We start from the raw sequence: 27,393 nt of genomic DNA, 5'->3' as shown, positions 1-27,393 counted from the left end.
GATTTCATTAATTTTTTTTCTTTTGCATTTTTATTTTCTTAGTTTCGTGGCATGATGTATTTTTTATTATTAAATCGTATGTGTGGTGAGACTTGAACTGTTCCAAAATAATGTGTTATGCGGTTAATAAAAACATTTAATTACTGCAATGCCAGGGAAGTATTAAATTTACATAATTCTTTATCTATGGCACTGATAAACTCTGGACAACCTAATTTTGCAATTCAGCTTTAGATATCAATTGCGTACCACCAATTTTGTACTTTAGCACTTCCAACTGAATGTTGGAAAGCGTAATGATATTAGATTTAATGGAGCAAGAAATTTTCAGTGAAATATCAAAACTGAAGCAGGGTCTTCAATGCAGAAATCAACTCCTTGCTGCACCATTTTATGATCGTATTGATAGCCAATGTCATCCAAGATTGCTCGATTGTGTGAACTTACATTACGTGGTTTCACATGGATTCGTTGAAAACCTGTGCCCGTCAGTAAGGAATGTATTGACAAAAACATGATTAAAACGCATATATATGAAATTCGTAAACTCATTTTTAAACTTACATGTCTTGCTGGCTGTTTGAAGTTCACAAATGTCTCGCAGAGTGTCCAAGCTTCTGAGAACACCGTCGTATTGCAACTGTGTTAATTGTTTGCAGCGAACCAAAAGAGATACTAATAAATCGTCTAGCAATTCTCGATTGTTTCGCAACTGGAGCATGACCTCAGCTGTAAATTTATATAATTTGAATCAATTGTGTTCAAAGGTAAGTCAAACTGTATTTCACGACATTTGATCCATATCAAACGCACACAATGTGTTAGTATAGTGCATTATGAGTAGTCCAACGGTACTCCGAAAGTTACGAGATCTACTCTGATCCCATACGTGGCCGCTGAACATTTGAAAACTGCCAAGTGGAACACTGGGCAGTAACAAATAGCACATGTCCTCGTAGTGCGAGATGTTCACTGTAAATTCAAGTATTAGGTTCATGCTAAGCTTACAATAAACTAGTTGATAATTTCTTTATTATGTGTGAGTTCAGAAAGGTATATTTTAATTATATTTCATACCTATTGTGTAGGAAACTGTCAGCTTAGGACATGCAACGGCAAGTTCATGCCAAGCTGTGTTAGCAATTGTGTGTTGCCTGGAATCAGAGTCTCGAACAGATATATGAAGTGTGCGAAGAGCCAAGGGTACAGCGCTGGCTAAAGCATTGAGGGCACCGTCCGATAAAGCTGGATAATCTAGTTTCAGAGTTGCCAAAGCTCGTAGTCGACCAAGTAAGCGCAGATACCTAGAAAGTAGATCCGACTTAAGGAATCTATGAAACTCTTATATTATGTGGTGAAAAAGAATCACCTGGGGTTGCTGTGAGGTGCTTGCCATTCCCTGAAAGCACCTCGAAGATCCAATGACTCTAGGCGATTCCCAGATGCTCTTACCGCAGAGCCCAAAATTCTCAAAACGTCACTGACTCCTAAATTAGCATTCAATAGGTTCAGAGTCTCAAGATTGTGCTGGTAGCTGTGATGATAAAAAATGTCTCGTGACAGACGCTTTATTGTTTTTTATTTCTGTCATTCATTCTTTGTATTGCTCACCCTAAGAAATTAGCTAACGCGCATAGAAGTTTTCCTCGATTACCCCACTTGCAACTGAATACCCAGTCGGCGAGGATGAGCTCTTTCAATTGCACATCTTTCGTTCTAATGACGTTGAGGAAATCTGCACCCGCTTCTGACTGAATGTTACGTGCAAACCGTGTCTCCCTTGGAATTACATATGGCCTAGACCAAGCTAACTCCAGGCGACGCATGTACTGCCCGTACTTGACCTTGGGATAGAAAATTGAAGATGTTTTAACATATTATTGGTAGGCAGATTTTTGACATATTAATGGCCAGGATTCTGAAAAAAATTATCATTGCGCAAGGTAACCACCGCAAGCTCTTTTGCAAGTGGTAATTCACCACGCAGATCACGATCGATGAGGACTGTCACTGAGCGCCAAAGAATGGGTGAGGACATGGCATGCTTCCATGATTTGCAGACCTCTCCCAAATTTGCCCGGTCTCTGCTGTTTAAGTGCCTGAATATTTCTGTAAGTATCAGCTCTGGCAGCTGATCCCACATCTCCCAGCTTCAATCTGTCCTGACCTCATCTCATATCATCGTCGTTACATCTGAAGTACCTCTTTCTCATCGGTCATCATTGCCATCTATATCTACTCACTCGGTTGTACCAGGTGTCTTAAATTTTATGCAATTCAATCTTATTGTTAGACCAAAATTACAGTTTGACGTAAGAACATGGGTGTGACTCAGCAGTATATCATTAAAAAAAACTGGTGATGTCAGGTAAGATAATACATGAATGTCAAGGTACAGGAAGCATTCTGTCAGTTATGAGGTTCTCATTTTGTTGAATAGTTATTGTGAAGTAAAAAATATGACTAGAACGTACATTCATAATTCAATACAATTCTCTTGCGGTAAGAAATTGAAGAGTATTTTTTCAAATAAGAAAATCTGATCTTTTCTCTTATAATTAACGATTTACAAGAAAAAATTTACCTTAATTTCATTGCATAGTTATTACTCATTGTTAATGGCTCGCTGTTAGAGATCAATTTATTAACTATTCATCACCAGATAAATAAGACAATGCAGGATAAGGGTTGAAAAAAAGCAATATCAATAAAAATAAACTGTTTTATACCTTTATTAATTTTTTATCAACAAGATTATGTCTTACATATGTTGATACGATATTTTTCATTTTACTAATATATTACCGATTTTATTTCAGTAATTTGAATATTTGAAAAATTAGTAAAATCTTCACATTTCTGTACCAATCGGAACACCGAAACACCTACCTAACCTGACCCGTATTAATATACACGTAGTCTGTTGGTTAAATTTGTTGTTTCGTGTACAGAGGCGAAAAACTAGAAATAAGTAGCACAGGCTAAAATGGAAAGTAGTGAAGACAAAGTATTTGATAAGGAGCAGTGGAAACTTGAGGCAGAAGCGGTGATAGCTGATGTTAAGTGCCACGTCAAAGAATTGAAATTATCAGACAAACTACCGAATACGAACAATCGTGTGTATTTAAACTTGACGACGCTGGAAGAAGTCAAATATTGCGTAGAACTGTCGCCCCTCGGTTTTGCCGTCGTAGATAAGACATACGACAGCGATTTGAACCGAGAAGCTCAATATTACGAAACCCCTTACAGCCTGCTGAACTACATCAGCCCTGAATATACGCGGTCCTTTGGATTGTTGCTCCACGAAAAACTTAGCAAAATCACACATAAATAATGCAATAAATACGGTGTACCGTCGTACAAAATAAAAGCGATCATATTCGAATCGTTGTCCAGAACTGATTCATTTACAATCTTTCATGATTACATCATAACCTGATTATCACAAGTTCGCATGTTCATCATAACCTCAAAAGCAAATTATAGATCTTTCTATTCCACGGTGTAAGAATAAGAGGTGGTCCCGGTGGTTCGGTCCGACTCGCGCCGGATGCTGTTATTATTTTAATACAATTCAACAGTCGAGTCCAGGTGTCGCTTGTGCCGAAAATTTAAAGCGTCTTTCAGAACAGTTTGTATCCACGCTAAAGTTAACGTCACACAATTCATCAAGTTCACTTTTTAAATAAATTATGGTTTTTGGGAGCGCCGGACAACGATAATGGTGTTTCCGAATGCCGGCATCTGTGCTGACATTAGGATACACAGCAGCACTTTCCAATATTTTTCGTCACGTGAGAAACCTGGCAGAGAGCCAGGAAACCTTATTTAAATAATCCTTAGTCTGTGCCCCCTGACACACGTTGCTAAAAGCGGTTCGCAAAATGTCCCTCGATTCTGCCGCCAATTCCCACCACTAGTGGCGCTAGTAGTTACCTGACGAGCTTGCGCGCGGTTAGCGAGGACAGCGAGCGTGTCAGAAGTCTACTAGCGCCACCTAGAGGAACTAAAAAACAGGGACAAGACGCGTACAATTTTTTAGTATACGAGCAGTGGCGAGTGTCAGGGGGCTGGTCTGTACTGCAGTGGCTCCAATCCGACAGAGTCGGTCGTCCTTGTTTACCGCCTACTTTGCGGTGGTCGTTCTCCACTGCGACTTCGACTTGACTTCGAGTCCAGCCTTCAATGCACTCGCAGTTACGGTGGCAATCACCGGTGGTTCGTCGAAATCTGATCAAAGGGTGAGGCAAGGAAAGAGTGACAGAGAGAGAGAGAGAGAGAGAGAGAGAGAGAGAGAGAGAGAGAGAGAGAGCGAGAAACAAGAAAGAGGAGGCTAGGTTGTCGGTAGTAAAGTTTGGATATCGGCTGTGAAGAGGGTTCGGTTGGCATGTGCATACATGCTTTATGAATTAAATACAAACGCGAAAAAACAGGTGACGAAGAAAAAGAAAACGAAAGTTCGCTCCTGCTCGTTTCGTTTGGAACGAGAGTGTGACAGTGGTGTTATGTTGATAAGAAAACGATAGTAATAACAATAAAAATAATAGTAACAATAAACTGTCAGGCAGTATGTCAAAGTAACAGGTACGGCCGAATAATATTACGGTGACTTCGCGAGGGGCGCGGCGAGGAGGGCGCGGGTGAAAAACCTTCCGTGTGTGCGTGTCATTGGTGTTGTGCAGTTTCTGATATTTATGGTTGGCGTTGTTTGCGTTAAAACTCGTGTGATTTAATTTCATTGCGAACTTCACATTCCAAGGAAGGAAAGGAAGGAAGGGCTCACCAACCTGAAGTAGGCAGAAGGAAAATTACCTCTGCGGTGTTTACTGCGCGCGACAAAGTATACGAGGTGAGCACTCTGCTGTTCGTTCAGTCTGTAGTATCTCTAGTATTGTTGTTTGTTTCTCTGTTCTCTCGTATCACTTTACCTTTTGTATGTATGCACATACATACATACGTACACGTGTACTCGTCGTTCTGCAAATGCATGCGTGCATTGTATAGTCATACGCATGTGTGTACGAACACCGCACAATGGACGAACGGTTGTGAGTGCGCGAGACATTCCTACGCCCCTTAGTCGCCCCCCTGCCCTTGCCATAGCATTTGACAAATGAGTAATGAACTATGAGCTGCTAAAGACTAACAGGCTGTGAGTAATGACAGATCGCGGGGTGTCACGCAGTTAAAGAGCCGCGATCATCATCATCTGGACGCGCGAGAACTGCTCGTATTCCGCATTCGGTATTTTACTTTGGGTCTTTGCTACACGTTGTTTATCACCTTCATCTGAGGGTAATCTTTGTTTGCTATTTCAGGTTGTCGTTGTACCCGCGATTTTGGCCCGATGAACTTTCCATCGGCGAGGATCGCTTTCGAAGAAAAAAGGAATGGCTAGCCTCTCGGTAGCCCCATCAAGCAAGAACAGCTCCCGAAGCACTTCACCAAGTCGAAGCACTACTCAAGCACAGCGTCACCATCTTCCGGTCACCCTGGATCCTGTTACAAAGTCTCGAAATGTCGCTGCGTGAGTCTTGCTTTGGATGATAATGTTTTTAAGGTTGTTGCAAACCTAGCGAGCAAAAAGTACACAGAAAATTTGGCCCACAGATTATAATTTAGAATGTTTTTATTACTCGAAAAAAAACATGTTTTCTGAGCAGTGCTCTATGACAAAGTTTAATTATGTTATGATTCTTAGATTATCTGATAGTTTCCTGTGATATTGAGCACAGAATTAAAAAATTGATGATATAATTCTGTGTTATAATCTTACTTTGGTATAGTATTCTATGCCAAAATGTGCATAAACGTTTTTATTGCATTCACATGCTTCCGTAAAATCGGGAAAAGTCACCAAATTTGTAACAATCTTGAATTTTGTAAATATTTTCATTCAGTTGTTTTTCTTCACTTTTCAACATGGTATAATGCAAATATTCTTACTTAAATATATGTTTCATTTATATGCTTGAGCTAAAGCTGGCATATGTTTCTTGGCATTTCTCCCAGCTTACTATTAGAGTAAAAACAAATCTTAACAGTTATAATTTGTCGTTGAGATAAGAACAGTGATATTATATGGCAGGTGAGAAAACTCAATTGCTTATCTATATATAGAAACTGTGGATATCACTTGTTGAAATCTTCATAGATACTCGTTTTTCTGTACTTAGAAATATATTTAAGCAATACATGACGTTGAAGCTACTTTCTAAGAAACTAACATGGATTGAAATTTTTATTGTTACAAATCCGAAAAGTATTAAAACTCAGGGAATCTCATGCAAACACTGTAGATTTCAACTTAGAATTGCAAAACAGTGTTTTATCTGCAAAATCCAAGCCAATGTTGAAGAATTAGTCTGATCAGGGATGAAAAATAGAGTAATATAGAAAAGGAAATGATATATAAAAAATAAGAATTAATCACAAAAGGCATTCGTAATCATGAATAAGATTCATTTTTATCCAGACATCATTCGGGAGAAGGAAGCACAGGCAGTGGCAGTAGTGGCGGTGGTGGAGGCATGAAAGGCAGCAGCCGGCAGAGGTCACCCGGTGCGGTTGCACGGTCGGGAGACGGTACCGATGATCCTGGGACAACTGGAACCATAGCTGATCTAGAAGATTTTGTATCGAATATTAATCCGCCAACAGACGACGAAGGGGTAAGAGATTGATATTGATAAATATGGTTAAAGATTTACCAGAGAGGCACACAGAACATGTAATTCTAACGTTGTCTGTTGAATTTTAGGAGGCCTACCATGCCACACAGTCCTTCCTTTCAAACGGATCGTCGGAGTTAATCGGCGATGATGTTGACTCTAACGGCGCCCGTGGCCGTCAAGCCATGGAGCATTTGCAAAACAAAATTGTAAGAACCAGAGAGTTAATACGAATAGAACAAACGACTCGAGACGGTGAGTTTCTTAGAATTCTTTGCGTTAGGTGTAGTGGTCGGTCATTAAACAAGAATTATGGAGTGGATTTTATTGTAATGAAGGCGCAAATCGATTAGTATAATACATTTTTTCTTTCACAATTTTTTCAGACAATGTAAACGAGTATTTAAAATTAGCTGCCAATGCTGACAAGCAGCAGCTGACGAGAATCAAGGCTGTATTTGAGAAGAAAAATCAAAAATCGGCGCATAGTATATCGCAGCTGCAAAAGAAGTTGGAGAGTTATACAAAGAAGTTGAAAGATTACGAAGTTCATGGCGCTCCGACCAGTCACAGGCAGCCTAGAGAAGTTCTTCGTGATATGGGACAGGGGCTTAAGTAAGTCATAGATCTTTATTTTCAGTTCAGCATTTGTTAGGCTAATATCCATGACACTGTGATCCCGTCTGTGGCAGTTCCTTGATTTCAATTTATAGCTTCTAATTTGAGATCTAATATCTTTCAGAAATGTGGGTGGTAATATTAGAGATGGAATCACTGGTTTTTCAGGGTGAGTACGATAATCGCGAGATTACGATACCTGGTTTTGCATGACTCACAAAATTACTGTGATCTTTTATTATGGGTATCTTTTCGATATTATACTTCGCATTTTCTTCAAATCTACAATTCGAATATGGATTAAGTTTCTCACTGGTGTTTCCAATTCACTTATGAATTTTTATTATAATTTAAATTATTGGTTTTTGTTCAAGGAGCGTCATGTCCAAGCCTCGAGAGTTTGCACATCTTATAAAAAACAAGTTCGGCAGTGCGGACAACATAAACACATTATCACGTAAGTGATATCCGCTGATGTGGAAATCTGACTCACATTTTTTATTATATACCCTACATCCCTACCCTGTACCAGCGCATTTATATTTCTCTATGTTAATATCCTGAAAATATGCCTATGTACAAAATATTCACAACAAATTGCGATAGCTAAGACATATTGCAACGCTAAGCATTCTTTTGTCAAGATTTAAAATATTTCTGAACACATCGGGCTTCAAATGTGAATGTTAATGTTCGTTAAAATATATTACAATTGTTTCTTGCTGCTCATGGCAGTTGAAACTAGTAAGTACCATTCGATTGGTTATAGTGACTTGATATTAGAATTGTTTTATTCGCTTCTTCAATCATATTACATGATCATGCCATCTCGTGTACACAGACTGAATAGAAGTTTCGTAAATTGTCTCATGCACTTTTCTTACACTGTATTTTCTAAATTGACCTCCAGCGTCCGATAGGATTTTAACTGTCGACCTCTGTGTCTACAGATGGCTCAACTTTTTATGTAAACGATACACCACGTGCAGGTAACGATGACAACGGTAGCGTTGAAGAAGAGAAGACGCACCATGGTTCGGCAACACTTCCTGGCGGATGCAGCCTGGGTTCGACGCATAGTGCTGCTGCTATTAAATTCCCATCCGAAGAAGGCTCGGAGTGTTCTAGCGTTACCAGCGAAAGCGCTCCCGGCAGCAGAGGGCAGCCCCATGCTTGCCACAGCAACAGTGCTGCTTTCAGCCTCAAGCCGATTTTCTCGGAACTTCAGGAAAACAGAGAAAATTACGATAGGCTGCGAGAAAAACTCGAAGGATTCAAGGTGTGCTTCTGTTTTGAGAACCCTGTGTTCTCTGGTGCAGGGATTTGGTCAGTTGTAATAGTGAGCTTCATTTTTTGTGACAGGTTCTTCAGCAAGAAGTGGCATATCTGTCGCATGCACTTCAAGAGGAACGCTTCAGATGTGAGCGTCTGGAAGAACAAGTTAATGACCTCACTGAGCTTCATCAGAACGAGATTGAGAACTTAAAACAAACAATAACTGATATGGAAGAAAAGGTTCAGTATCAGAGCGAAGACCGGTTGCGGGATATTCACGAGATGTTGGAAAGTTGTCAGACGAAAATTTGGAAGATGGAACACCAGCAACAACAGCACCAACAGTACGTCACACTCGAGGGGCTTGACAACAGCAATGCACGAGCTTTGGTTGTCAAATTGATAAACGTTGTTCTTACAGTCCTACAAGTTGTCTTACTTCTTGTTGCAACAGGTGCTGGCATAATGATGCCATTCCTGAGGACCAGGTAAATTCATTTGAAATATTCTTTAAACTGAATTACGTTCTCATTGTTATTATTCTAATAATTTCAGTCTGCCATTATACTTTAAAAAAGCCTTTGAACTTTAATTTGTAGTTATTATCATTACTCAATTTTCTCCGTTATGTATGTATGTCGTTTACAGTGTTTTCAGCTTGCGCAGTTCTACTGTATTCTGCTTCAAGGGAACAGTAATTTTATTGAAACATATTTACTGTCACGGTACAGCAAAACAGAGCGGAACATTGCAAGCTAAAACAATATATATGTTTATGTGTTCAAAAAATTGAAAGATAATAATTGAAAACATATTCACTAAGTACTAAACAGTTTCTACTTGATAATCTGTCACCACAAAATATGAGGTGTTTTGATAATGAAGCTAATTCTACGTGAATTTTAATTTCTACTGTAATGTAAACTGAAAAAAAAAAAACAAACAGGACCGTTCTACTCAGCGTCAGTCGTATCCCTTGGAACATTGTCTTTACCATTTTCTATATATTTTCACGTGTCTGTTCCAGCTGTACTAAGCCTCATTGTTTCATGTGCAGGGTGCGCATACTGACTACGACGCTCGTCGTCCTCGGAATTGTATTCGTACTAAAGCAGTGGCCAGAAGTCCACGACGTTGGTAGTCATCTAATGCGACGCCTCAAACAAACCTTAGCAGTAAAGTAGCATTGTAAGTTACTTTAATTCAATGGTCAATCCAGCCAAGAAACGAATAAGTAGACCATGATCGAAGTGCAATATATGAATTCCTACCCATTTATTTCAGGGTTACACGCTCAATATAAATCACCAGCACCCTCCACTGCTGAATTGAAGAAGGAACACGTACCTCGCTCTACTTCACGTCGGTAAATGCCTATTTTTGCTGGCCTATTCTCCAAGCAATAAAAATGGTGCCGAGAGACGTGCGACGCTGTTGCGTCATATCATGAAATTCAATTGCACATTGAGATCAATGATTTCAACTTCTGTCCACAGGATCTTTGATCGTATCGATGAAAAAAAAAAATTGAATCAAATGTATGTGTAGAGTGCCTCATCCTCATGACACAAATGATTCGATGAAACGTGATAGACTATGGTGCGACGCTACTGACAGAAAATTTTTTGGCATTGTCTCGGTTTAGTTAATTATTGTTATTATCACTTGTAGGAGCTTTATTTGTTTATGCGGGTTGGGTGTAATATTGATAATTTGTACAATATGGTTGTAGGTGATCGCAAGTGAAGTGAATTCTCCCAACTCGAGGAATACCGAATGTTTTCAAAGATTCTAATTCGAAATTCGAATGAGAATATAGATTACAAAATGGAATGGAATTCTTTTCAAGAATCGGTACCGTTTGTATGAAACAATTCACTGGCTTATCATTTTTCAGTTAACTACATGCCTTAAGTTATACAAACACGTCAATAATTTTCATTCCCTTAGAACATAGTTCATTTACTATTGATTGAAGTTTCAATTACCTACATTTACGATGCATTATAGTGATAACTACGATTACAGACGAAAGCAGTTCAAAAATAAAATTCCGTTTTTTTCTGCATTGTTTTAATCTTCAATACCACGGTACGAGTTCATTATGAAAAATCTATTTGATAAATCTTGAAATGATATCTGAAGTAAAACAATCTCTTGTGAATCAATTGATTGAGATAGATATCTATCAACACATACACTATTTACCTTCGCAGCAATATCAACGACTTTTGTAAATTGAAGAGGATAATTAAAAAAACTGTAAGTACCTTTTAACACAAAAATGAAACTTACAGCCTTTTTTAAGTTTCACCTTCAATTTTACGCTACTGTTGCATACTAGTATTCACTGTCTGTTATTATTAGACGGTCAAGTTCGGGTAAAAATATTATTCATGTTGTAGAAAATTAAGACTATTGACTGTAATACTTTGACATAAACTTAGGTATAGGAGGAAAGTTACAGGAAAGCAGTGTTTGCCGCCGGTATGTTATATTAAATTCAATTATCCTTAGGATATTTTAATGCCGTCGTCGTGATACGCGGTCCGATTTAATCCGCGTTGATTTATCATTTTACGTATTCGGTGTCACAAAGTAGTTTGTAGATATATGTATAATCTAGCATGAGCAACACTGCTATCTGGAGCTTTTTATGTAGGTATGCAAGAGGCAAATGTCGCCGTAGATAGAGGTTTTCTTAAAATACGCGTGTATTAGGTATACGACTGAGTACTAAAAGGAAATGAACCATGACAGATAAGTGAAATGAGAGAAAGACTGATGGGCTAATTTGTTGCGTTACCTATTATATACCCCGCGGTTGGTTCGAGTAACGTATTTAAGTTCATTTGTGTTGCCTTGTGTGCGTTATTGCTGCGTTGTTGCGTCACAATTATAACATAACATGTTCCAGTAAATATTGATCAAGATCTTCAACAAAAAGATTACCAACACTGTGGCCAGTGTATAAACCATTCGTAATTTATTTTCCACGTCGTAGTTTTAAATAATTGCAATACCACGTGTAGTGTTTACTATTTTAATATGAATATATGACACTTTTAAGTTAGTAATGACAACGTGAGAATATTTATGTTTCTGGACCAAAAAACGATCATATACATATGATATCAAGACTTGCACGTTTCATATATCCAGTAATGATGGCAAAAAGCCATGGCAGAATATTATTCTACATCAAATTTCGTAATTTCGCATTACCCATTACATCACGCAAAACTAATCAGAAGCGGAAGTCGTAAATTGTAGTGTGATTAGGTATGCGCACTTTGCACCATTGGACGAGACTATGTGCACTCGTTGTATCGATGTAGTTCGACAGTGTTAGTAAAAATTTTTAGTGAATGTTTAGGGGCCGCAGATGTTGTTCAACACTTCAACGAAAATCATTGGAAATCGCAAAGATTTTTTGGCCTGTATATTTTTAACAACAGTAATCATAATCCAAACATCAATCCCTGGGTTGTCACTTTGGATTACACTAATGCCGTAGTGAGTGATATTAACTCAACTCAAGTCCACAATTTATGTTATGTACAGGCAACATTACTTGTTAACGCTAAAGTGAAAATCAGAATTGCGCTGCTGGACGCTGAAAGCTCCTAACCAGACATGATGTTCACTTCATTACCGTGTTGCACAAATGATATACATATAATAATATGCATGTGGAACATGTATACACATACATACACGCGACATAAATGTATGGTCAATGAAAAAAGAAAAAAAAAAAGCATTGTACAAAGCATCGCATTGCCTAAAGATAATGTAGATAAGTATGACCAGAAGGTGACGATTATTAAATCAATATATTAGTTAGTGTAGTTCATTGAGTTTTATCACCAAATAAACATAATTTATTGAGAGAAGCTTTTTTTCAGCATCATTTTCTCATTAATTGCATATTTTTATGAACATTTGATCATCTTTATTATTGTACATCTATATTATTACGCTGCATATGATGAAGTTGTAATTCGATGAAACGTATAAACTGCAACTTTTATTAAATGAATGTACCAAATGAACAAGATTGAAAAATCAATGGATAGTTTTAAAAATAATACATGATTGGGTCTTTATTTTCATTTTATCAATTTGAAATGTATGTCAGTACATAATTTACGATAGCAGAAAAAATTGTAGAACTGAAACACTGGTTCGTAAAATTTATATAATGCCTCACTTATTGGCCATAGATTTGTGCCTTGGATAATCTTACAATTCGTAAATTTGGCGTTTGAAATAACGATAATATTAATAAAAAAAAAAAAAATATAAAAAAATTCTAGCATAATCCTACCGCGATGCCTTAAGGGATCAATTTTCAGGTAATATCGTTAAATGTATAGATGTATGAAAATTATTTTATATAACAATATGGTTTACAAGGCTTTTTTTGCCTGCGTTACGTACGTCAAGTAATCGTTTCAGCAACAGTACAAAAGAAGAGCATCGGAATACAGAATTGTGCACTTTTACGTCCTAGTACTGAAAAGTGCTCTTTTTTATACTCTGCTATAAAAAAAAAACTTGTAAACCATACTTTTGTTACATAAAGTATCCTGAGCAACATGTAGGTAAAGTCTTGTTCGCCACGGGTATTTGCAATATTTGCCTTCAGCTCGCGCGCAAGCCCACCTACGACTGATATTGCACACTTCTAATATGCGCAAAAATATCTACTAGTACAAAATCTGTCAAGTCATTTCAATGAATGTATATTTGCTATTAAGTATCACGATGAGTTTACTTGTTTGTGTAGCAAATCATTTGCACACAGTATGTATGTATATGTACAAGGAATTTACGTATACACATTCCTAGTCATACAAATGTAGTGAATGTCATTTTGTCTTTTCAAAAAATTCACTATCGAGCAAACAATGAAGTGGATGGTTACCACACCATAAATGGTAGTCTTGTCATTTTCGTTTTATGATTATTTTGTTTATCACGTTTCCAATTATCAGAACCATAGTAATTTTAGAGATTATCACTAGATGTGCAAATTCAAAATTACTGTTCTTCTTATTATTATTGTTACTTTACTATAGCTCAATACTTTGAGTTATCTACGATACATACTATACATATATATGTTTGAGGTCCAATTAAAAGAATTTCGTTTTTTTAATAATATGAAGATAGAAAATCGAAGCAACTTAGTTTTTATAAAAATAAGTTCTCTGCAGGGAAACTTGTATTGGGTACGCGGTAGGTTTACCTATTTTAAGCTCTAGTCCTGCAACATTCTATGCATACCGTGAATGTCTGTTCGAAGAGATCATTCCAAGCCACACAGTCACAATTCGCACCAACACATACGCAACTTTTGATCGGCAGCATTTGTTTGTTATGCTCAGATCGGATAAAAATTGTACACGTGGTTGGCGTAGGCAGTGACTGTGTGGCTGAATAAGATCTGTTTCAACAGATATTCCCAATATATTAATAAACATTGCCAATTATTCGTCAGTCACATCTCTCGTAAAATAATTTTTCAAGGACATGGGACACAGTATCGCCAACATATGTATCTTAAGGACGAGACATTTACATTTTCAATCTGGAAAGTCACATGCATAAGTTTTCACTGTTCAGTATTGGCTAACCAATATATCAGTACCTTTAGACTCTGGCAGAAACATGAGGACATTATTTTACAAATTCCTTATTTCAACATGATGATATTTTCAAAGATAGTTCATTGTTGTAGCTAACTCACGTTATTAGAAACTTCCGTTCAGATACTGAACTCTTCTAGACACATGATTCTGATATAGAGTTGACTCTGGGTTTTCCTGTTGCCCTGATCATCCCCATTTTCGTATTATTTTTTTACAGTTTATCTGTACACAGGTTCAATCAGCAGTTATCTGTATTCCATCGTGGGACCCCCTGACCACAATCTCAGTCGATATAATTTCCATGACTTGGTCAGACACCTCCTCCTTCTGATCTGTAGTTGATGGCAGATGGTGCTTCTTGCGATGGCACATCATAGTAGACCGGGATACAAACGCCTTGCGACAAATATCGCATTCATATGGACGTTCACCAGTGTGAAGACGTTTATGTATCGCCATAGGACTGAACTGGGTGAATGTTTTTCCACATACGTCGCATCTGTAGGGCCGCTCGCCGGTGTGCGATCGACGATGGCATCGGAGAGCCGCACGACGGGCAAACGCTTTGCCACACATCTCACATACAAAACTCTTCTCACCGGTGTGCATTGTGGAGTGAATTTTGAGGTCGACCCTTGTGAGGAAACCCTTTCCGCATACCTCACATTTGTATGGTTTTTCACCAGTATGAATACGAAGGTGGGTATTCAGGTAGCTTTTACTAACAAATAGTTTATTGCAGACCATGCAAGGATACTGACGATTATCCTTTCCTGAATGGATTTTCTGATGGCTTTTGCACAGTCCTTTCGTTATGAATCCCTTACCGCATATGTCGCACATATATGGCTTAACACCCAGGTGCCGATTTTGATGATCTAGCAGCGACTGTTTCGTCTTGAAGTTCTGGCCACATGTGCTGCAAGGATATGGTTTTAAGTCTGAGTGCACACGCTGGTGTACTATGAGGTAGCTTTTGCACTGGAATCCTTTGCCGCAAGTTGAGCAAGTGTAATCAAACTGTCCTGTATGTGTTGCAGTGTGCTGTGCGAGACCGATTTTACTACGAAAGGCCTTCTCACAAAGTAGGCATTGAAACGGTTTCTCACCAGTGTGCTTTCGCATGTGTTCTTGAAGTTTGTAATTAGTTCTGTACTGTTTTCCACACTCTGTACAAATTTTTGGTGTCCACTTTTGTCTAGCTGTTGTTCCGGGCTTCTTTTGCTCCTCTGGATTCGTCGCAATATCGTTGCATGGCTCACTTGTGCATAACACCTCTTTGCTTTTACTCGTCTGGCAGTGCTGCTTATGGATATTCAGAGCCTCGACACTGGTGTAGTATATGCCACATGTGCAGCTGCAAAAATGAACCTCAAAGTGCTGCGCAAGACTGGGAGGTTCTGTGGCAGCTTCGTTGCACAAACGACAGACATACCAACTGTTACCTGCCTCATCTATACTGGGATTGGTCAGAATTGCTTGCAGCAGTGATGCTTTAGCTGATTTAGTATATTCCACAGGTGTCTCGCTTGCATTGCTACTTAGATTACTACGTCCACTTGTTGACGGGGCTATCCCGGCTTGCAAGGGATCCTCAGTTCCATCCTCAGTTCGTGTCTCCATCTCGTTCTCGACTGATGCATCGACCTCGCTATCACTATCACTGTCTGGTTGGTGCATGCGATTTTCTCTTTCCTGTAATTATAAAATATTTATGAGATTTCAAAAATTTAATGAAGTTTTTGCAAATAATGTAAGACCTAACACTAGCTCAATTGATTCTAAAAATAAGTTGTTATTGAAGTTTAGTATAAGCTTCGAGAAGTTTTTCTGAACTAGTAATGATGCATCCAAGTTATTAATACTAACGTCAGTCTCATTAGCTTCTGTTGAACATTCTGTAGAGAGTCGTTCTTGCAGCCTATGATATTCATCCTTCACAATAACAGGTTCAAATTTTATATCCTTGCAGAATTGTACCCGTTCCATTTGGCATGTGTCGTGACAGTCTTGATTCTGTGGACTGATTGATGTCACATAGTTTATGTCCAGTTGGCTGAGGTCCGTCTCGACTGTCAGGTTACTTACGACCGTCACATCTCCTTCTAGATGCATCGTGAGCTGCTGAGTAGAGACCTGTAATGGATACTTTTAAGATTGCCAAGCTTCCTGAACAAATATCAGTATGAAGTTAGGTAATCGATAAAAAGAACATGGTAATTATAAAGAGTTGATCAGCTCTAAGTTTGCAGAATTTTTTCAAAGATATTATATAAGAGCTATATAATGAACTTTCTGATTTCTTTGTACACGTATCTGTAGAATTATAATGCATGAAGAACGTTAATTGGAAAGAAATACGGAACTAATTTTTGAGATCCAATCAGTAGCTCCTTAAGTAATATCATTGAGAATAAGTAGAGCAAACTAAGGAATATGTAAGGGAGGATAACTTTGATTTTAGAAGACTGTCGTTCCGTAATTTACTTTTTCATTGTAAACGAACTGCACATTGATATCTACATTTGGAAGTGTATTTTATACAAGTGATTAGTGATGAAAAAAGTGCACAGCTAAGAGTTCTATTCAGTGTGAACCATTTTTTTCAAGCTGTTCTGAGTATTTCAATACTATAATGTTTTCCTACCTACCTCATCCTGCATGTCACGTATGTGCTGGTCAACCATTCGTACTGTATCACCATCTAGCTCTATACCAGCAACTTGAATTTCCCCGCCATGCTGACACATCTCCTCCTGAGAAACAACCTGTTCCCCGCCGGCGAGATCCATGTCATCCATCACTTGCATGGTCTGCATTTGATCAGAATCCCCGCAACCTTCCTTGAAATGACTGTCATCGACATGAACACCCTTGAGCATGGCGACGAACATCCCCTCTGTGTGAAGACACTTCTCTCTGAAGTTGTACAGCTGATCCAACTTGTAAGCGCATTCCTGGCAAACCAATTTTGGCAGCTTGTCCGTCATGGAGATCTGGAGAGTGAGACAATTAGGACAATTTAGAGTTGGGTTAGGCGGTAATGCGAAGTCGGGTCGGACAGAATCGCCACTTACCTGGACAGGAAGACAGGCGGAAATTTTTTCGTCTATGTGCCGGATTTCACCTTCGGTCTCGAAAATCGGAAGACCGAGGCTGAGACTCGTCTTACCAGCGCAGAGTCGGCACAGCTCGCTGAATTCCTCGATCACAGCCATGTTGATCAAGAGACCAAGGCACGGAATTCCTTTGAAAGCCTTCTCAACGTTGCGCTTGTCGCGGTCCTCGGGCTACGAACCAGGAACGAGAGCCGAATTCGCGTCCGTTCAGGGTTCATAATTTACGAATTGATGAACACGAAGCGAGGAAAACATCGTCATTCCCAGTTCAAGACTTGACAGACGATCCACGCGAATCCACGATTGTATCTGCATGTAAATTCTCTGTCTCGGATGTGCCAAATTGCCAACCTAGGATCGTATTGTTCACGACATAAGGATTTTCATTTTTCTGATGATACTGTTAATGGGCTCACGGACCTCTCTAGTTTCCTAAGCACCGGACGATGAGGTACCGAGTAGCTCAGTTTTCTCAGTTAAAAAAATTCTTTACGGAGGGATAGAGGTTCCGATTTCACGAGCATCGGTCGCGGACGGCAGGCATTGGTTAGATATCGTGGAAAGATGAGTTGTCCTATCGAAAAGCTAGGGTTAGGTTATCTAATTAGGCGTCGTCGGTAGGAAAGAAAGCCCATTTACCATAGTTAGACGGTGGCCAGGGTTCTCACCGTTAAACTAGTAATAACTTGTGTTCAGCGAGTCTCATAGCTGTTCAAGGTGTGCCATATGTTTTAATTAATCTACCACACGTCTACCACTAAACTATGATAACGGTTCTACGTCAATGTGAACGGGTCTTTGCTTCATCGAAAATGCATGTAATTTTGCATCTATTACATACCTGCCTCGTCCTTACCGACCGTAACCGTGAATTGAGCGTAGACATATATGATTAGAATCATTAGAGTACGGAAAATACAGGTGTTTATTAGAAAGAGAAAAGTAGTAGTTTCTAAGTCCGTAGTCTCAAATTCTCTCTGTCTCTCCCGTTCTACCACGTTCTACGGGCCGGACCGGCTGGACACTTTCAGAGTCGACCACGAATCAACGTCAACTGTTCTAGAAGATATTACTGTTCTTTCGATATCCGCAGAGAGTATAACCCCATATAATTTTGATATAAATATCTTGTTTGCTCGTTGCAGCTAGCACTTGTGTATTATTACCAAATGAACATTGTCATAGTACTTAAGAGTTTTGTATTGTCGTAAATTTTAAACAATTTATAACATGAATATCGTATTGTATTGTATGCAAATTCTGCTGACGATGTCACAAAAAACAAAAAATACATTCAAAGAGAATGCTTTTCAACGAGGGCAAGAAATTTCATTTTTATTATGTATTGAAATTGCGAAGTTAGATTATGCAAGTTTGGAAATGCACACATGCGTGCGTGCCACATACTTTGATTCGGTACTTATATTCGACCAGTGATTTGAAATAAATTTTCGAGTCAGCTTATTTTGTAAATTATTCGCAAAATTATCCTAATTATACACTGGATATAAATATTAGGTTTGTAAAAATAAATGTAAATCTGAACTGATGAATGTGCGTGAGTTAAAATCTGAACTACGAATAATCTGCTAGCATGTATATTACTGAGTATAATGACAATTTGAAAAAGTAAAGTGAACAATTAGCTTGTTATTCCTGGTAACACCCTTAGACCAGCCAAAAATGTAAAACTTATAACAAGAAGAAGCCGTGCTTTGAAATAGGGCAAGGCTATTTCAACAATAAAAAAAAAAAAAGATTGACATACTCATACGCCAAATTCCTACTCTTCCGTGGCTAAAATAAAGAGACTCGTTTTTCGGTGATTCACTAAGTGGATTTTTGTTAGCAAGAAAAACAAAAGTTATAACTTGTTTCTACGTTATCATAGTTTTTAAAATCATCAAATACAATTCACCCCTTGTGTACTACTAGCGGTAGCCCCGCGTGTCCAGAAAGTGTGACGAAAGAGTGAGATAGAGCAGTTATGCCATGTGTAAAACTTATCTCTCTCGCTCTACAACCTTTTCGGCCGATACGATTCCTCTCGGCCAATTAAATGCAGAGTGAGAGAGACGGAGTATCTAGTGCATACATACATCTCGCTCTCTCATCACTACGGCCACAGTTTTCGCGAGGTTGACGGCATGAGTAAGCTACCTCAGTAGTATACATATGTTTTAAGTCTTGCCTTCATAGTAAGAAATCCCCCAGAACTACACTCTACGTTACCATAGTCATTTAGCAAGCTCGAGAAACTGCATTACCGGGCACAACCGCGAATCTTCAACCGTTCATCCCCGAAACCTCGCACGTGTCAACTTGAGCAAGGTTTCTTTATCGTGAGTCAGCTTCGGGAAGATTCTTCCATCCCTCTGATGACCAACGATAGAGAGGTTCCGAGGGGAGGTAAGACGTTGGGAAGCTTGCAACTACCCTGAATGAATTCTCGGAATTTCATCTGATAAACAGTTCTCGGAATCTCCCGCCAAGTTTTTCGACTTGACGTTAAGAAGTCGCATGCAATGGTTTTTGGCGCGACGTTCAATTCCGAAAGGTTCTGGAGCCGTGAGAAGGACCTTCGAAGCCGCGAAAGCGCGTGATCACTCTGTCATTTCATAGGAAAGTAGCGTAGTTATGTTGTCGTGTACATACATCAAGGCTGCAGCCCAAGTTATCGAAACTCACATACTATCCCAGTGATATTTCACAATCTGTCAGGTTACCATTCGAATTTTGAGATTATAGCGTTGGCTACAACTTTGAGATGATGAGAAACAGATTTTATATTTTCCCATTGGAAACTTCAATTTTATCATTTTTGATAATAATAATCATTAGTGCATAGTTGTAAAATTAAATATTTAACGATGCCAGTCTGATATATAAAAGGTGATATAGGTATATGCTATGGTTTGTAATTCCAGTATTTACTATTCTCAATGTGTGGCAATATCCCGATATTAACAATGGAAAGTATTGATTTTTGGTTCAGGCACCTCCTCCAATAGGATTATTTTTAAATTACTAATATTGACTCGGAGGCTCTTTCTCTTCTTCAAAAATTTGTGTTCGTTGTTCTTTTACCAAATGTGAAAATGTGTTCTTCAGCCATTGAAAACATGTAACCTTGACAACTATCAACACTTGGTTACACTCAAAAATCATAATAGTTGAACGACCAAAGAACATGGACGTAATGAGTGGCAAAAATCGGTATTACTAACTCTGTGCTGAAATCTGGCCCAATTTTGTATTCCAAAGTTTCGTCTCCTCTCTTACTCCTGAGCGCGTCCCCAGGACCCAGGACCCCACGATGTTTTACCGATAAAATTACGAACTGTCCAAGTATAAGTTTCCCTGATGTTTGACATTAATGTTTATCACCAATTCTGATTTCGCCGATTGAGCTGAACCTCTCTGAGCAGGTTGTACTTACAAAAAGAAAATTACAACGCGTCATTTTGACATTAATGCTATAGAAATTAATTTGGTAAAATGCGAGAATTTTGAATGTAGAAACTAGAAAGTGTCTATTTTCGTGTAAAATATAGCTACCATGTACAATATTTCCAGTGTGCCAGAATTCCACAAGCTATAAAGTAATTTTTATGCACCGCATTGCTCGGGGCCAAAATGTCATCGGTCGTTTATTTATGTGTATCATTAAACTGTGTACCACTGAGCTATCCACCGCCGAGAGCTCAGGGACTCCTTACAACAGATAACTCAGAGACTGTCGTTATCAGTTTATTGGGTTAAAAATTCTGCTCGTTGCTTGTCCTAGATAATAGCTTATCAGTGTAATGCGATAAATAATTGACAGACGCTATATGGGTTTCGTATGAATATTGATTCCTTTTAGAATGAGCAGCTATGTTGGCTAAAATGGAAATGGAAACATTTTGGACAGAGTTTTTTGCCTGACAATATTATAGCTCCAGTTCAAGACTTGCTAGTTTTACATTATACGACGATGTTCTGTTACCCAATCATCATGTTATTGGAATTGATTGAATTACTTAAGCTACACGATGCGGCTCATCGAACAGATGAATTTACTACTTTACAGTCTGTCTGCAGCAGCATAGCGCAGAGTTTCCACAACAGTAAGATTACAAATCGCAGACCTTGAGGTTCAGTTATCCACGCGCAGTTCTACTTGCTGCACGAATATCGCCCCGTTTCAGAATAATTATTACCGAAGCTCTCAGTTCTCGTGTTTTTGACTATCGATTTTGCTTGACGATCGGTGTACTTTGAGTTATAAAATGTTGAAGATCGGATTCTGTGGAGCCGGTAAAATGGCTCAAGCTTTGGTCAAGGGATTTATAGGAGCCGGTGAGGTCCAAGTTTCAACGTTTCTTAAATACCGAGTCATAATGGATTCTTCTTCTGTCTAGGATTGACCAAGGCAGACTTGGTTTTGGCCAGTTGTCTCCCAAACGATGCTGACAGCATAAAAGCCTTCCAGGTTACTATGCCTTCAGATTTTGCTACTGCGACAGAGTAATTTATCACACTGATATGTTATTATCAAATGATTTATCCTGCGGTAAAAAAATCAATCTAATCAAAGTTACCGATATTAGAGTGATATATAACTCACATCATCTCCTGTAAATGTCGTCGCGTTTTGGTCTTACCCTTGAACACTTTTATCTAAAATTACTGGCTTGTAATAGTGCAGAGTATTGAAGTCTGTATCGCGAACGAAGTACGTGCAGAACAGCAATTCACTGTTTGGAGTTAATCGTGAAGTTTGAATAAAATTCGCGATGTGATTGAACTCACCAACAATTCCCTATAATAACAATATTTGTGGCTCTAATGTTCAGATTATTTATCCATAGATTGCTGTCTGTGATTATTGTGAGTGTGTTTGTCAAGTGATGTTCAGTATACTTGAATCATATACCGCATATCCATTGCTAAACGTCGAAAGTATCATTTATACAACATTTGTACGAACAATAATGTTATTCATGCTTGATAAAATTCTGAACTCCTCTGTTATCATATCGGATAGCGGTATCATCGGCCATATACCTACTGCTAATAACTTATGATTGATACTTTGTTCCAAATTTTGATGCAACACTGCAATCATAAAATAGCAATTTCCGTAACGGTGACTATCAATAACAGCTACTTTATCATTCAGCTTTTCGACTGCTACTATAACTAATGACACAAGATTTTGTGTAGGATATTGGTGCGCGAGCGATCTTCGAGAACCGGACGATCGCTGAACACGGCGATGTTCTGATCCTTGCGGTGAAGCCACAGGTCGCCCCTGCGGTACTTTCGGAGTTGAAGAACAGCCCGCGAAGGTTAACGCTATCAATCGCGATGGGTGTGTCTCTGGCTGCCCTAGAAAAGGTTTGCCTAATTTATTTATTATTATTATCATCAATAGTCCATCTTCGAAAAGAGGAAAATAAACGCAACATGTCTATAATGGAAAAGTGAAATGGAATGGAGAGAATAAGAATCAGCATTAACTTACCCATTTAAAATTATTGTCCGTTTTACATAAGAAGATTAATTGGTAAAAAGTGAATGAGTAAACTCAGTATTTATTCTCAGCCCTTAATTTGGAAGTGAATGCTAAAACCTACAGCTAACACGTTTAAGAATTTACTTTCATTAAAGCGGATGTATTTCACAGCTTGTTTAGAACTTTGCATATTAAATAATCAAAATCGTTCAGTTCTGATTTGTTTCTTCATTTTCTAAAAGCATACCGGCTAATTAAAACTATCTGACCTATCCGAAATATTGCACATCCTGGTAGAAAAATATTTCTAACTTACAGTGTTTCAATAATGTTAAAGAAATATGAGACAGAAGTTAGCAGATGATACCTAGCAGAAAAAAAGCCTGCGCCTTTCTGAGGTACGTCATCGGGTACTTTACTGGTGACCCTTAGAAAAAAGTTACAATCGAATTACGGTCCAGCAGAAGATTCGCTGTCACCAGTAAGGTACTTTTTCAGAATATTTCTGAATAAATATGTAAAACTCTTTGAAGAGTCTAATACTCACGAGGCTAAAGCTAGTAACGTTACCGTACCGAAACGTTGAAACAAAAAATTACTATTTCACACCTCTAGACTAACTGAAGATGTTGAATCTACAAAATCTGAGTTTGTTGATGCTGTGTTAACGGTTTGCTAAATTTCATTAACATCAGGATGATTAATATAATCTCTAATTACTAGGAAAATATTCCGTTTTCTTTTACGTCATTGCAACACTGTGAGTTGGAAGCATTTTTTTACCAGGGATAGACTAACATTCGTGTTCAAGCAAGTTGATTGCGATCCAAGTCAGTTTGGAAGCCATTTGCTCTTTCTTCCGAGATTCTCGAAAATCAGAGTTGATCATTTCCTTCTATTCTACTTCGTCAACTGCCTGCCGATATGCTATTATTGTAATGTTCCAGGCTCTGCCGTCGGGTACCCCGGTCATCAGGGTAATGCCAAATACGCCCGCGCTCGTGGGTTGCGGTGCAACGGTATATGCACGCGGTTCTAACGCTGGCGACGAGGATGTCGCGATAGCGAAACGGCTCTTCTCCAGTGTCGGAGTATGCGAGGAGGTGACGGAGACCATGATTGACCCTGTCACAGCTTTGGCCGGATCCGGTCCCGCTTACGTGAGTAGCAATATTGTTGAACATAATATTGTGTTTATATCACACTTATTCTGTCATTTATACGAGTGGCCTGCATCCGACAGGTCTACATGATGATTGAAGCCCTGGCCGACGGAGGGGTGAAAATGGGCCTCACCAGACCTTTGGCTTACAAATTAGCGGCACAGACAGTTCTGGGAGCTGCGACTATGGTTCGGGACACGGATGAACACCCGGGGAAGCTAAAAGACGACGTAGCATCCCCAGCAGGTGCGCATGAGGGAAATATTTTAAGGGGATATTTATTTGTTCACTACGAAAATTTGTGTTTTTTTTAAGGCTCAACAATCACGGCAATCCACTATCTGGAGCGACATGGTTTGAGATCTGCCCTCATCGGCGCTGTTGAAGCTGCTACTGAGCGTTGCAGAGAAGTGACCGCGGCTGCTAGACCGAATTAGGAGTCCGTGAAGGATAAGTGTAGAATGTGATTGAGGCGAAACGCCCATTGTTCGTTCAGGAAAACGTTCATAGCATTAGTCGGAATATTTAAAGTTCGTGGAGCTCCTACTCATGACAGACCGCGACAAACATTCGTTTGAAATCGTAATTATTAATTATACTGCAGTGCGACAGTGACTTCAGAAAGATGTGGCTTTTGGGAGCGCTCTCAGTTGCCATGGGAGAACGTTGGTGTTGATGTCATAAAAGTTAGTAACAAATGAGTGTTAGACTAAATTCGAATTATTTTTTAATGATTCAGTGTGAGCAGATCATGTATGTAGTACTTAAGAGGGCAAAATCGTTGTACGAAAAATTCCAACGATTGAGATAGTGTACATAAAATAAACTCTTTTTAAAAGCTGGATGTGTTCACTTTGACCTTCACAGATGATCACTAAGTACAATTGTTGTAACGTCCCTCTGAAACATCTGTCGGGGATTTACGTCAGATGCTCTCAGAAAATGGGTTGAAAGAGAATTCGGGGTCGTGGAATATTTTTGGCCGAAAAACGATAAGAAAGTAAGGCTAAGCCCTTTGCATTTTAGGAGAAAATTTTCGAGATTTCGGAAAGTGCTGAAATAAATTCTTCTTGGGACTATTCCGACGTGATTTTGCAAGAAAAATCGATTGGATTGGAAAAATTTTGCCATTTTTCAGCTTGTGCTCTTTTCGTCGTGGTTTCTCTGCTGTTAGTCCTACACCCTTTTAGCTGCGTTTTCTGAGTTCCTGGGAGTGCAATTAGTCAGAAATAGGTCATACAAATCGAATCTGAGACCAAAAATTTTTTGGTAAAAAAAAAAGGAAGGTTAACCCCTTTGTATTTTTGGGGAAAATTTTCGCGATTTTGAAAAGTGCTGGAATAAATTCTTTCTGACAGTAGTCCGACGTAATTTTGCGAGAGAAATCGATTGCGCGCAGTCCCAGGACGCTGCGATCAACGCATCAGAAGTTACAGCCAAAAAACGAGAACCTGTATTTTTGACACTTTTCAGCAGGTGCTTTTTCCTCCGTAGTTTCTCTCCTGTTGGTCCCACGCTCTTTTCGATGCGTTTTCTGAGTTTCTGGGGGTCCAATCGGTGGGGTAAGGGTCATACAAATCAATTCTAAGACGAAAAATTTTTTGGTCAAAAAAAAAGGAAGGTTAACCCCTTTGTATTTTTGGAGAAAATTGTTGCGATTTTGAAAAGTGCTGGAATAAATTCTTTCTGACACTAATCCGACGTAATTTTGCGAAAGAAATCGATTGAGCGCAGTTCCGGGACGCTGCGATCAACGCATCAGAAGTAACAGCCAAAAAACGAGAGCCTGTGTTTTCGGCATTTTTCAGCAGGTGCTTTTTCCTCCGTAGTTTCTCTCCTGTTGGTCCCACGCTCTTTTTGCTACGTTTTCTGAGTTCCTGGAGGTCTAATTACTCAGGAAAGGGCCATACAAATCGAATCTGAGACCAGAAATTTTTTGGTCAAAAAAAAAGGAAGGTTAACCCCTTTGTATTTTTAGGGAAAATTTTCGCAAATTTAAAAAGTGCTGGAATAAATTCTTTCTGGCAGTAATCCGACGTAATTTTGCGAGAGAAATCGATTGGGCGCAGTTCCGGGACGCTGCGATCAACGCATCAGAAGTAACAGCCAAAAAACGAGAGCCTGTGTTTTCGGCATTTTTCAGCAGGTGCTTTTTCCTCCGTAGTTTCTCTCCTGTTGGTCCCACGCTCTTTTTGCTACGTTTTCTGAGTTCCCGGGGGTCTAATTACTCAGGAGTGGGTCATAAAAATAGAATCTAAGACCAAAAATTTTTTGATCGGAAAACGAAAAAAAAGTAAGGCTAACCCCTTTGCATTTTGGGCGAAAATTTTTGCGATTTTGAAAAGTGCTGGAATAAATTCTTTCCGACACTAATCCGACGTAATTTTGCGAGAGAAATCCATTGGGCGCAGTTCCGGGACGCTGCGATCAACGCATCAGAAGTTACAGCCAAAAAACGAGAACCTGTGTTTTCGGCATTTTTCAGCAGGTGCTTTTTCCTACGTAGTTTCTCTACTGTTGGTCCCACGCTCTTTTTGCTGCGTTTTCTGAGTTCCTGGGGGTCTAATTACTCAGGAAAGGGCCATACAAATCGAATCTGAGACCAAAAATTTTTTGGTCAAAAAAAAAGGAAGGTTAACCCCTTCGCATTTTAGGCGAAAATTTTTGCGATTTTGAAAAGTGCTGGAATAAATTCTTTCCGACACTAATCCGACGTAATTTTGCTAGAGAAATCCATTGGGCGCAGTTCCGGGACGCTGCGATCAACGCATCAGAAGTTACAGCCAAAAAACGAGAACCTGTGTTTTCGGCATTTTTCAGCAGGTGCTTTTTCCTACGTAGTTTCTCTACTGTTGGTCCCACGCTCTTTTCGCTGCGTTTTCTGAGTTCCTGGGGGTCTAATTACTCAGGAAAGGGCCATACAAATCGAATCTGAGACCAAAAATTTTTTGGTCAAAAGAAAAGGAAGGTTAACCCCTTTGTATTTTTGGCGAAAATTTTCGCGATTTTGAAAAGTGCTGGAATAAATTCTTTCTGGCAGTAATCCGACGTAATTTTGCGAGAGAAATCGATTGGGCGCAGTTCCGGGACGCTGCGATCAACGCATCAGAAGTTACAGCCGAAAAACGAGAACCTGTATTTTTGACACTTTTCAGCAGGCGCTTTTTCCTCCGTAGTTTCTTTCCTGTTGGTCCCACGCTCTTTTTGCTGCGTTTTCTGAGTTCCTGGGGGTCAAATTATTCAGGAAAGGGCCATACGAATCGAATCCGAGACCAAAAATTTTTTGGTCAAAAAAAAAGGAAGGTTAACCCCTTTGCATTTTAGGCGAAAATTTTTGCGATTTTGAAAAGTGCTGGAATAAATTCTTTCCGACACTAATCCGACGTA

General features: G+C 39.0%; 5 protein-coding genes across 18 annotated transcripts; 3 read left to right on the top strand and 2 right to left on the bottom strand.

The window, feature by feature from the left end:
• Positions 1 to 140: 140 nt before the first annotated feature.
• LOC107217915 (F-box only protein 39-like) lies at positions 141 to 2,894 on the bottom strand. Of its 2 annotated transcripts, XM_015655609.2 has the most exons (8): positions 2,730 to 2,894; positions 1,952 to 2,260; positions 1,612 to 1,844; positions 1,370 to 1,534; positions 1,078 to 1,304; positions 814 to 972; positions 565 to 729; positions 141 to 479 (listed from the first exon to the last, which is right to left on the bottom strand). In XM_015655609.2, exons 2-8 carry the CDS (start codon positions 2,141 to 2,143, stop codon positions 328 to 330), a joined length of 1,293 nt encoding a protein of 430 aa, XP_015511095.1. In that variant the 5' UTR covers positions 2,144 to 2,260; positions 2,730 to 2,894; the 3' UTR covers positions 141 to 327. The 2 variants fall into 2 exon arrangements, with proteins under 2 accessions (XP_015511095.1, XP_046597378.1); XM_046741422.1 differs by lacking the exons at positions 814 to 972; positions 2,730 to 2,894 and having other exon boundaries at positions 1,952 to 2,500.
• On the top strand, positions 2,869 to 3,388 carry LOC107217916 (GSK3-beta interaction protein). Its single transcript, XM_015655610.2, has one exon. The coding sequence runs from the start codon at positions 2,987 to 2,989 to the stop codon at positions 3,335 to 3,337; it is 351 nt and encodes a 116-aa protein (XP_015511096.1). The 5' UTR covers positions 2,869 to 2,986; the 3' UTR covers positions 3,338 to 3,388.
• A 795-nt stretch (positions 3,389 to 4,183) lies between these two features.
• LOC107217940 (transmembrane and coiled-coil domains protein 2) lies at positions 4,184 to 16,635 on the top strand. Of its 11 annotated transcripts, XR_006904652.1 has the most exons (14): positions 4,344 to 4,852; positions 5,322 to 5,530; positions 6,479 to 6,674; positions 6,764 to 6,929; positions 7,061 to 7,289; positions 7,417 to 7,461; positions 7,667 to 7,749; positions 8,028 to 8,036; positions 8,243 to 8,571; positions 8,655 to 9,055; positions 9,595 to 9,755; positions 9,852 to 9,933; positions 14,457 to 14,923; positions 16,197 to 16,635. XR_006904652.1 is itself a non-coding variant. In XM_046741411.1 (12 exons), exons 2-11 carry the CDS (start codon positions 5,394 to 5,396, stop codon positions 9,749 to 9,751), a joined length of 1,752 nt encoding a protein of 583 aa, XP_046597367.1. In that variant the 5' UTR covers positions 4,184 to 4,244; positions 5,322 to 5,393; the 3' UTR covers positions 9,752 to 9,755; positions 9,852 to 12,379. The 11 variants fall into 11 exon arrangements, 10 of the variants coding, with proteins under 10 accessions (XP_046597367.1, XP_046597369.1, XP_046597365.1 ...); XM_046741411.1 differs by lacking the exons at positions 4,344 to 4,852; positions 14,457 to 14,923; positions 16,197 to 16,635 and adding an exon at positions 4,184 to 4,244 and having other exon boundaries at positions 9,852 to 12,379; XM_046741413.1 differs by lacking the exons at positions 14,457 to 14,923; positions 16,197 to 16,635 and having other exon boundaries at positions 4,345 to 4,852; positions 8,282 to 8,571; positions 9,852 to 12,379.
• Positions 12,011 to 17,957, bottom strand: LOC107217954 (zinc finger protein 260). The gene is made up of 4 exons (XM_046741403.1): positions 17,302 to 17,957; positions 16,876 to 17,220; positions 16,094 to 16,360; positions 12,011 to 15,919 (listed from the first exon to the last, which is right to left on the bottom strand). The coding sequence occupies exons 1-4, from the start codon at positions 17,440 to 17,442 to the stop codon at positions 14,459 to 14,461; spliced, it is 2,214 nt and encodes a 737-aa protein (XP_046597359.1). The 5' UTR covers positions 17,443 to 17,957; the 3' UTR covers positions 12,011 to 14,458.
• A 3,472-nt stretch (positions 17,958 to 21,429) lies between these two features.
• LOC107217909 (pyrroline-5-carboxylate reductase 2) lies at positions 21,430 to 24,847 on the top strand. 3 transcript variants are annotated; one of them, XM_015655603.2, is made up of 6 exons: positions 21,430 to 21,684; positions 21,747 to 21,817; positions 22,552 to 22,725; positions 23,791 to 24,003; positions 24,087 to 24,252; positions 24,322 to 24,847. In XM_015655603.2, exons 1-6 carry the CDS (start codon positions 21,615 to 21,617, stop codon positions 24,441 to 24,443), a joined length of 816 nt encoding a protein of 271 aa, XP_015511089.1. In that variant the 5' UTR covers positions 21,430 to 21,614; the 3' UTR covers positions 24,444 to 24,847. The 3 variants fall into 3 exon arrangements, with proteins under 3 accessions (XP_015511089.1, XP_046597382.1, XP_046597381.1); XM_046741426.1 differs by lacking the exons at positions 21,430 to 21,684; positions 21,747 to 21,817 and adding an exon at positions 21,962 to 22,215; XM_046741425.1 differs by lacking the exons at positions 21,430 to 21,684; positions 21,747 to 21,817 and adding an exon at positions 22,294 to 22,474.
• The last annotated feature ends 2,546 nt before the right edge of the window (positions 24,848 to 27,393 follow it).

Source organism: Neodiprion lecontei, chromosome 5 (genome assembly GCF_021901455.1).
Source record: "Neodiprion lecontei isolate iyNeoLeco1 chromosome 5, iyNeoLeco1.1, whole genome shotgun sequence".
Classification (NCBI taxonomy): domain Eukaryota; kingdom Metazoa; phylum Arthropoda; class Insecta; order Hymenoptera; family Diprionidae; genus Neodiprion; species Neodiprion lecontei.
The sequence above is the reverse complement of the archived record's forward strand: the minus strand, read 5'-3'. Positions and strand labels throughout refer to the sequence as shown.

What these genes read in the sequence shown, in the direction of transcription:
- LOC107217915 (XM_015655609.2), bottom strand. Translation starts at nt 2,143, where the DNA reads ATGTGGGATCAGCTGCCAGAGCTGATACTTACAGAAATATTCAGGCAC. An exon ending in CACTTGCAAAAGAGCTTGCG is followed by an intron (nt 1,845 to 1,951) that starts GTGGTTACCTTG and finishes TTCTATCCCAAG; the next exon opens with GTCAAGTACGGGCAGTACAT. An exon ending in GACAGTTTCCTACACAATAG is followed by an intron (nt 973 to 1,077) that starts GTATGAAATATA and finishes TTGAATTTACAG; the next exon opens with TGAACATCTCGCACTACGAG.
- LOC107217916 (XM_015655610.2), top strand. Translation starts at nt 2,987, where the DNA reads ATGGAAAGTAGTGAAGACAAAGTATTTGATAAGGAGCAGTGGAAACTT.
- LOC107217940 (XM_046741411.1), top strand. Translation starts at nt 5,394, where the DNA reads ATGGCTAGCCTCTCGGTAGCCCCATCAAGCAAGAACAGCTCCCGAAGC. An exon ending in AAGTCTCGAAATGTCGCTGC is followed by an intron (nt 5,531 to 6,478) that starts GTGAGTCTTGCT and finishes ATTTTTATCCAG; the next exon opens with ACATCATTCGGGAGAAGGAA. An exon ending in ATGCCATTCCTGAGGACCAG is followed by an intron (nt 9,056 to 9,594) that starts GTAAATTCATTT and finishes TGTCTGTTCCAG; the next exon opens with CTGTACTAAGCCTCATTGTT.
- LOC107217954 (XM_046741403.1), bottom strand. Translation starts at nt 17,442, where the DNA reads ATGGCTGTGATCGAGGAATTCAGCGAGCTGTGCCGACTCTGCGCTGGT. An exon ending in CCGCCTGTCTTCCTGTCCAG is followed by an intron (nt 17,221 to 17,301) that starts GTAAGTGGCGAT and finishes CTCACTCTCCAG; the next exon opens with ATCTCCATGACGGACAAGCT. An exon ending in TACGTGACATGCAGGATGAG is followed by an intron (nt 16,361 to 16,875) that starts GTAGGTAGGAAA and finishes TATCCATTACAG; the next exon opens with GTCTCTACTCAGCAGCTCAC.
- LOC107217909 (XM_015655603.2), top strand. Translation starts at nt 21,615, where the DNA reads ATGTTGAAGATCGGATTCTGTGGAGCCGGTAAAATGGCTCAAGCTTTG. An exon ending in CAAGGGATTTATAGGAGCCG is followed by an intron (nt 21,685 to 21,746) that starts GTGAGGTCCAAG and finishes TCTTCTGTCTAG; the next exon opens with GATTGACCAAGGCAGACTTG. An exon ending in ACAGCATAAAAGCCTTCCAG is followed by an intron (nt 21,818 to 22,551) that starts GTTACTATGCCT and finishes GATTTTGTGTAG; the next exon opens with GATATTGGTGCGCGAGCGAT.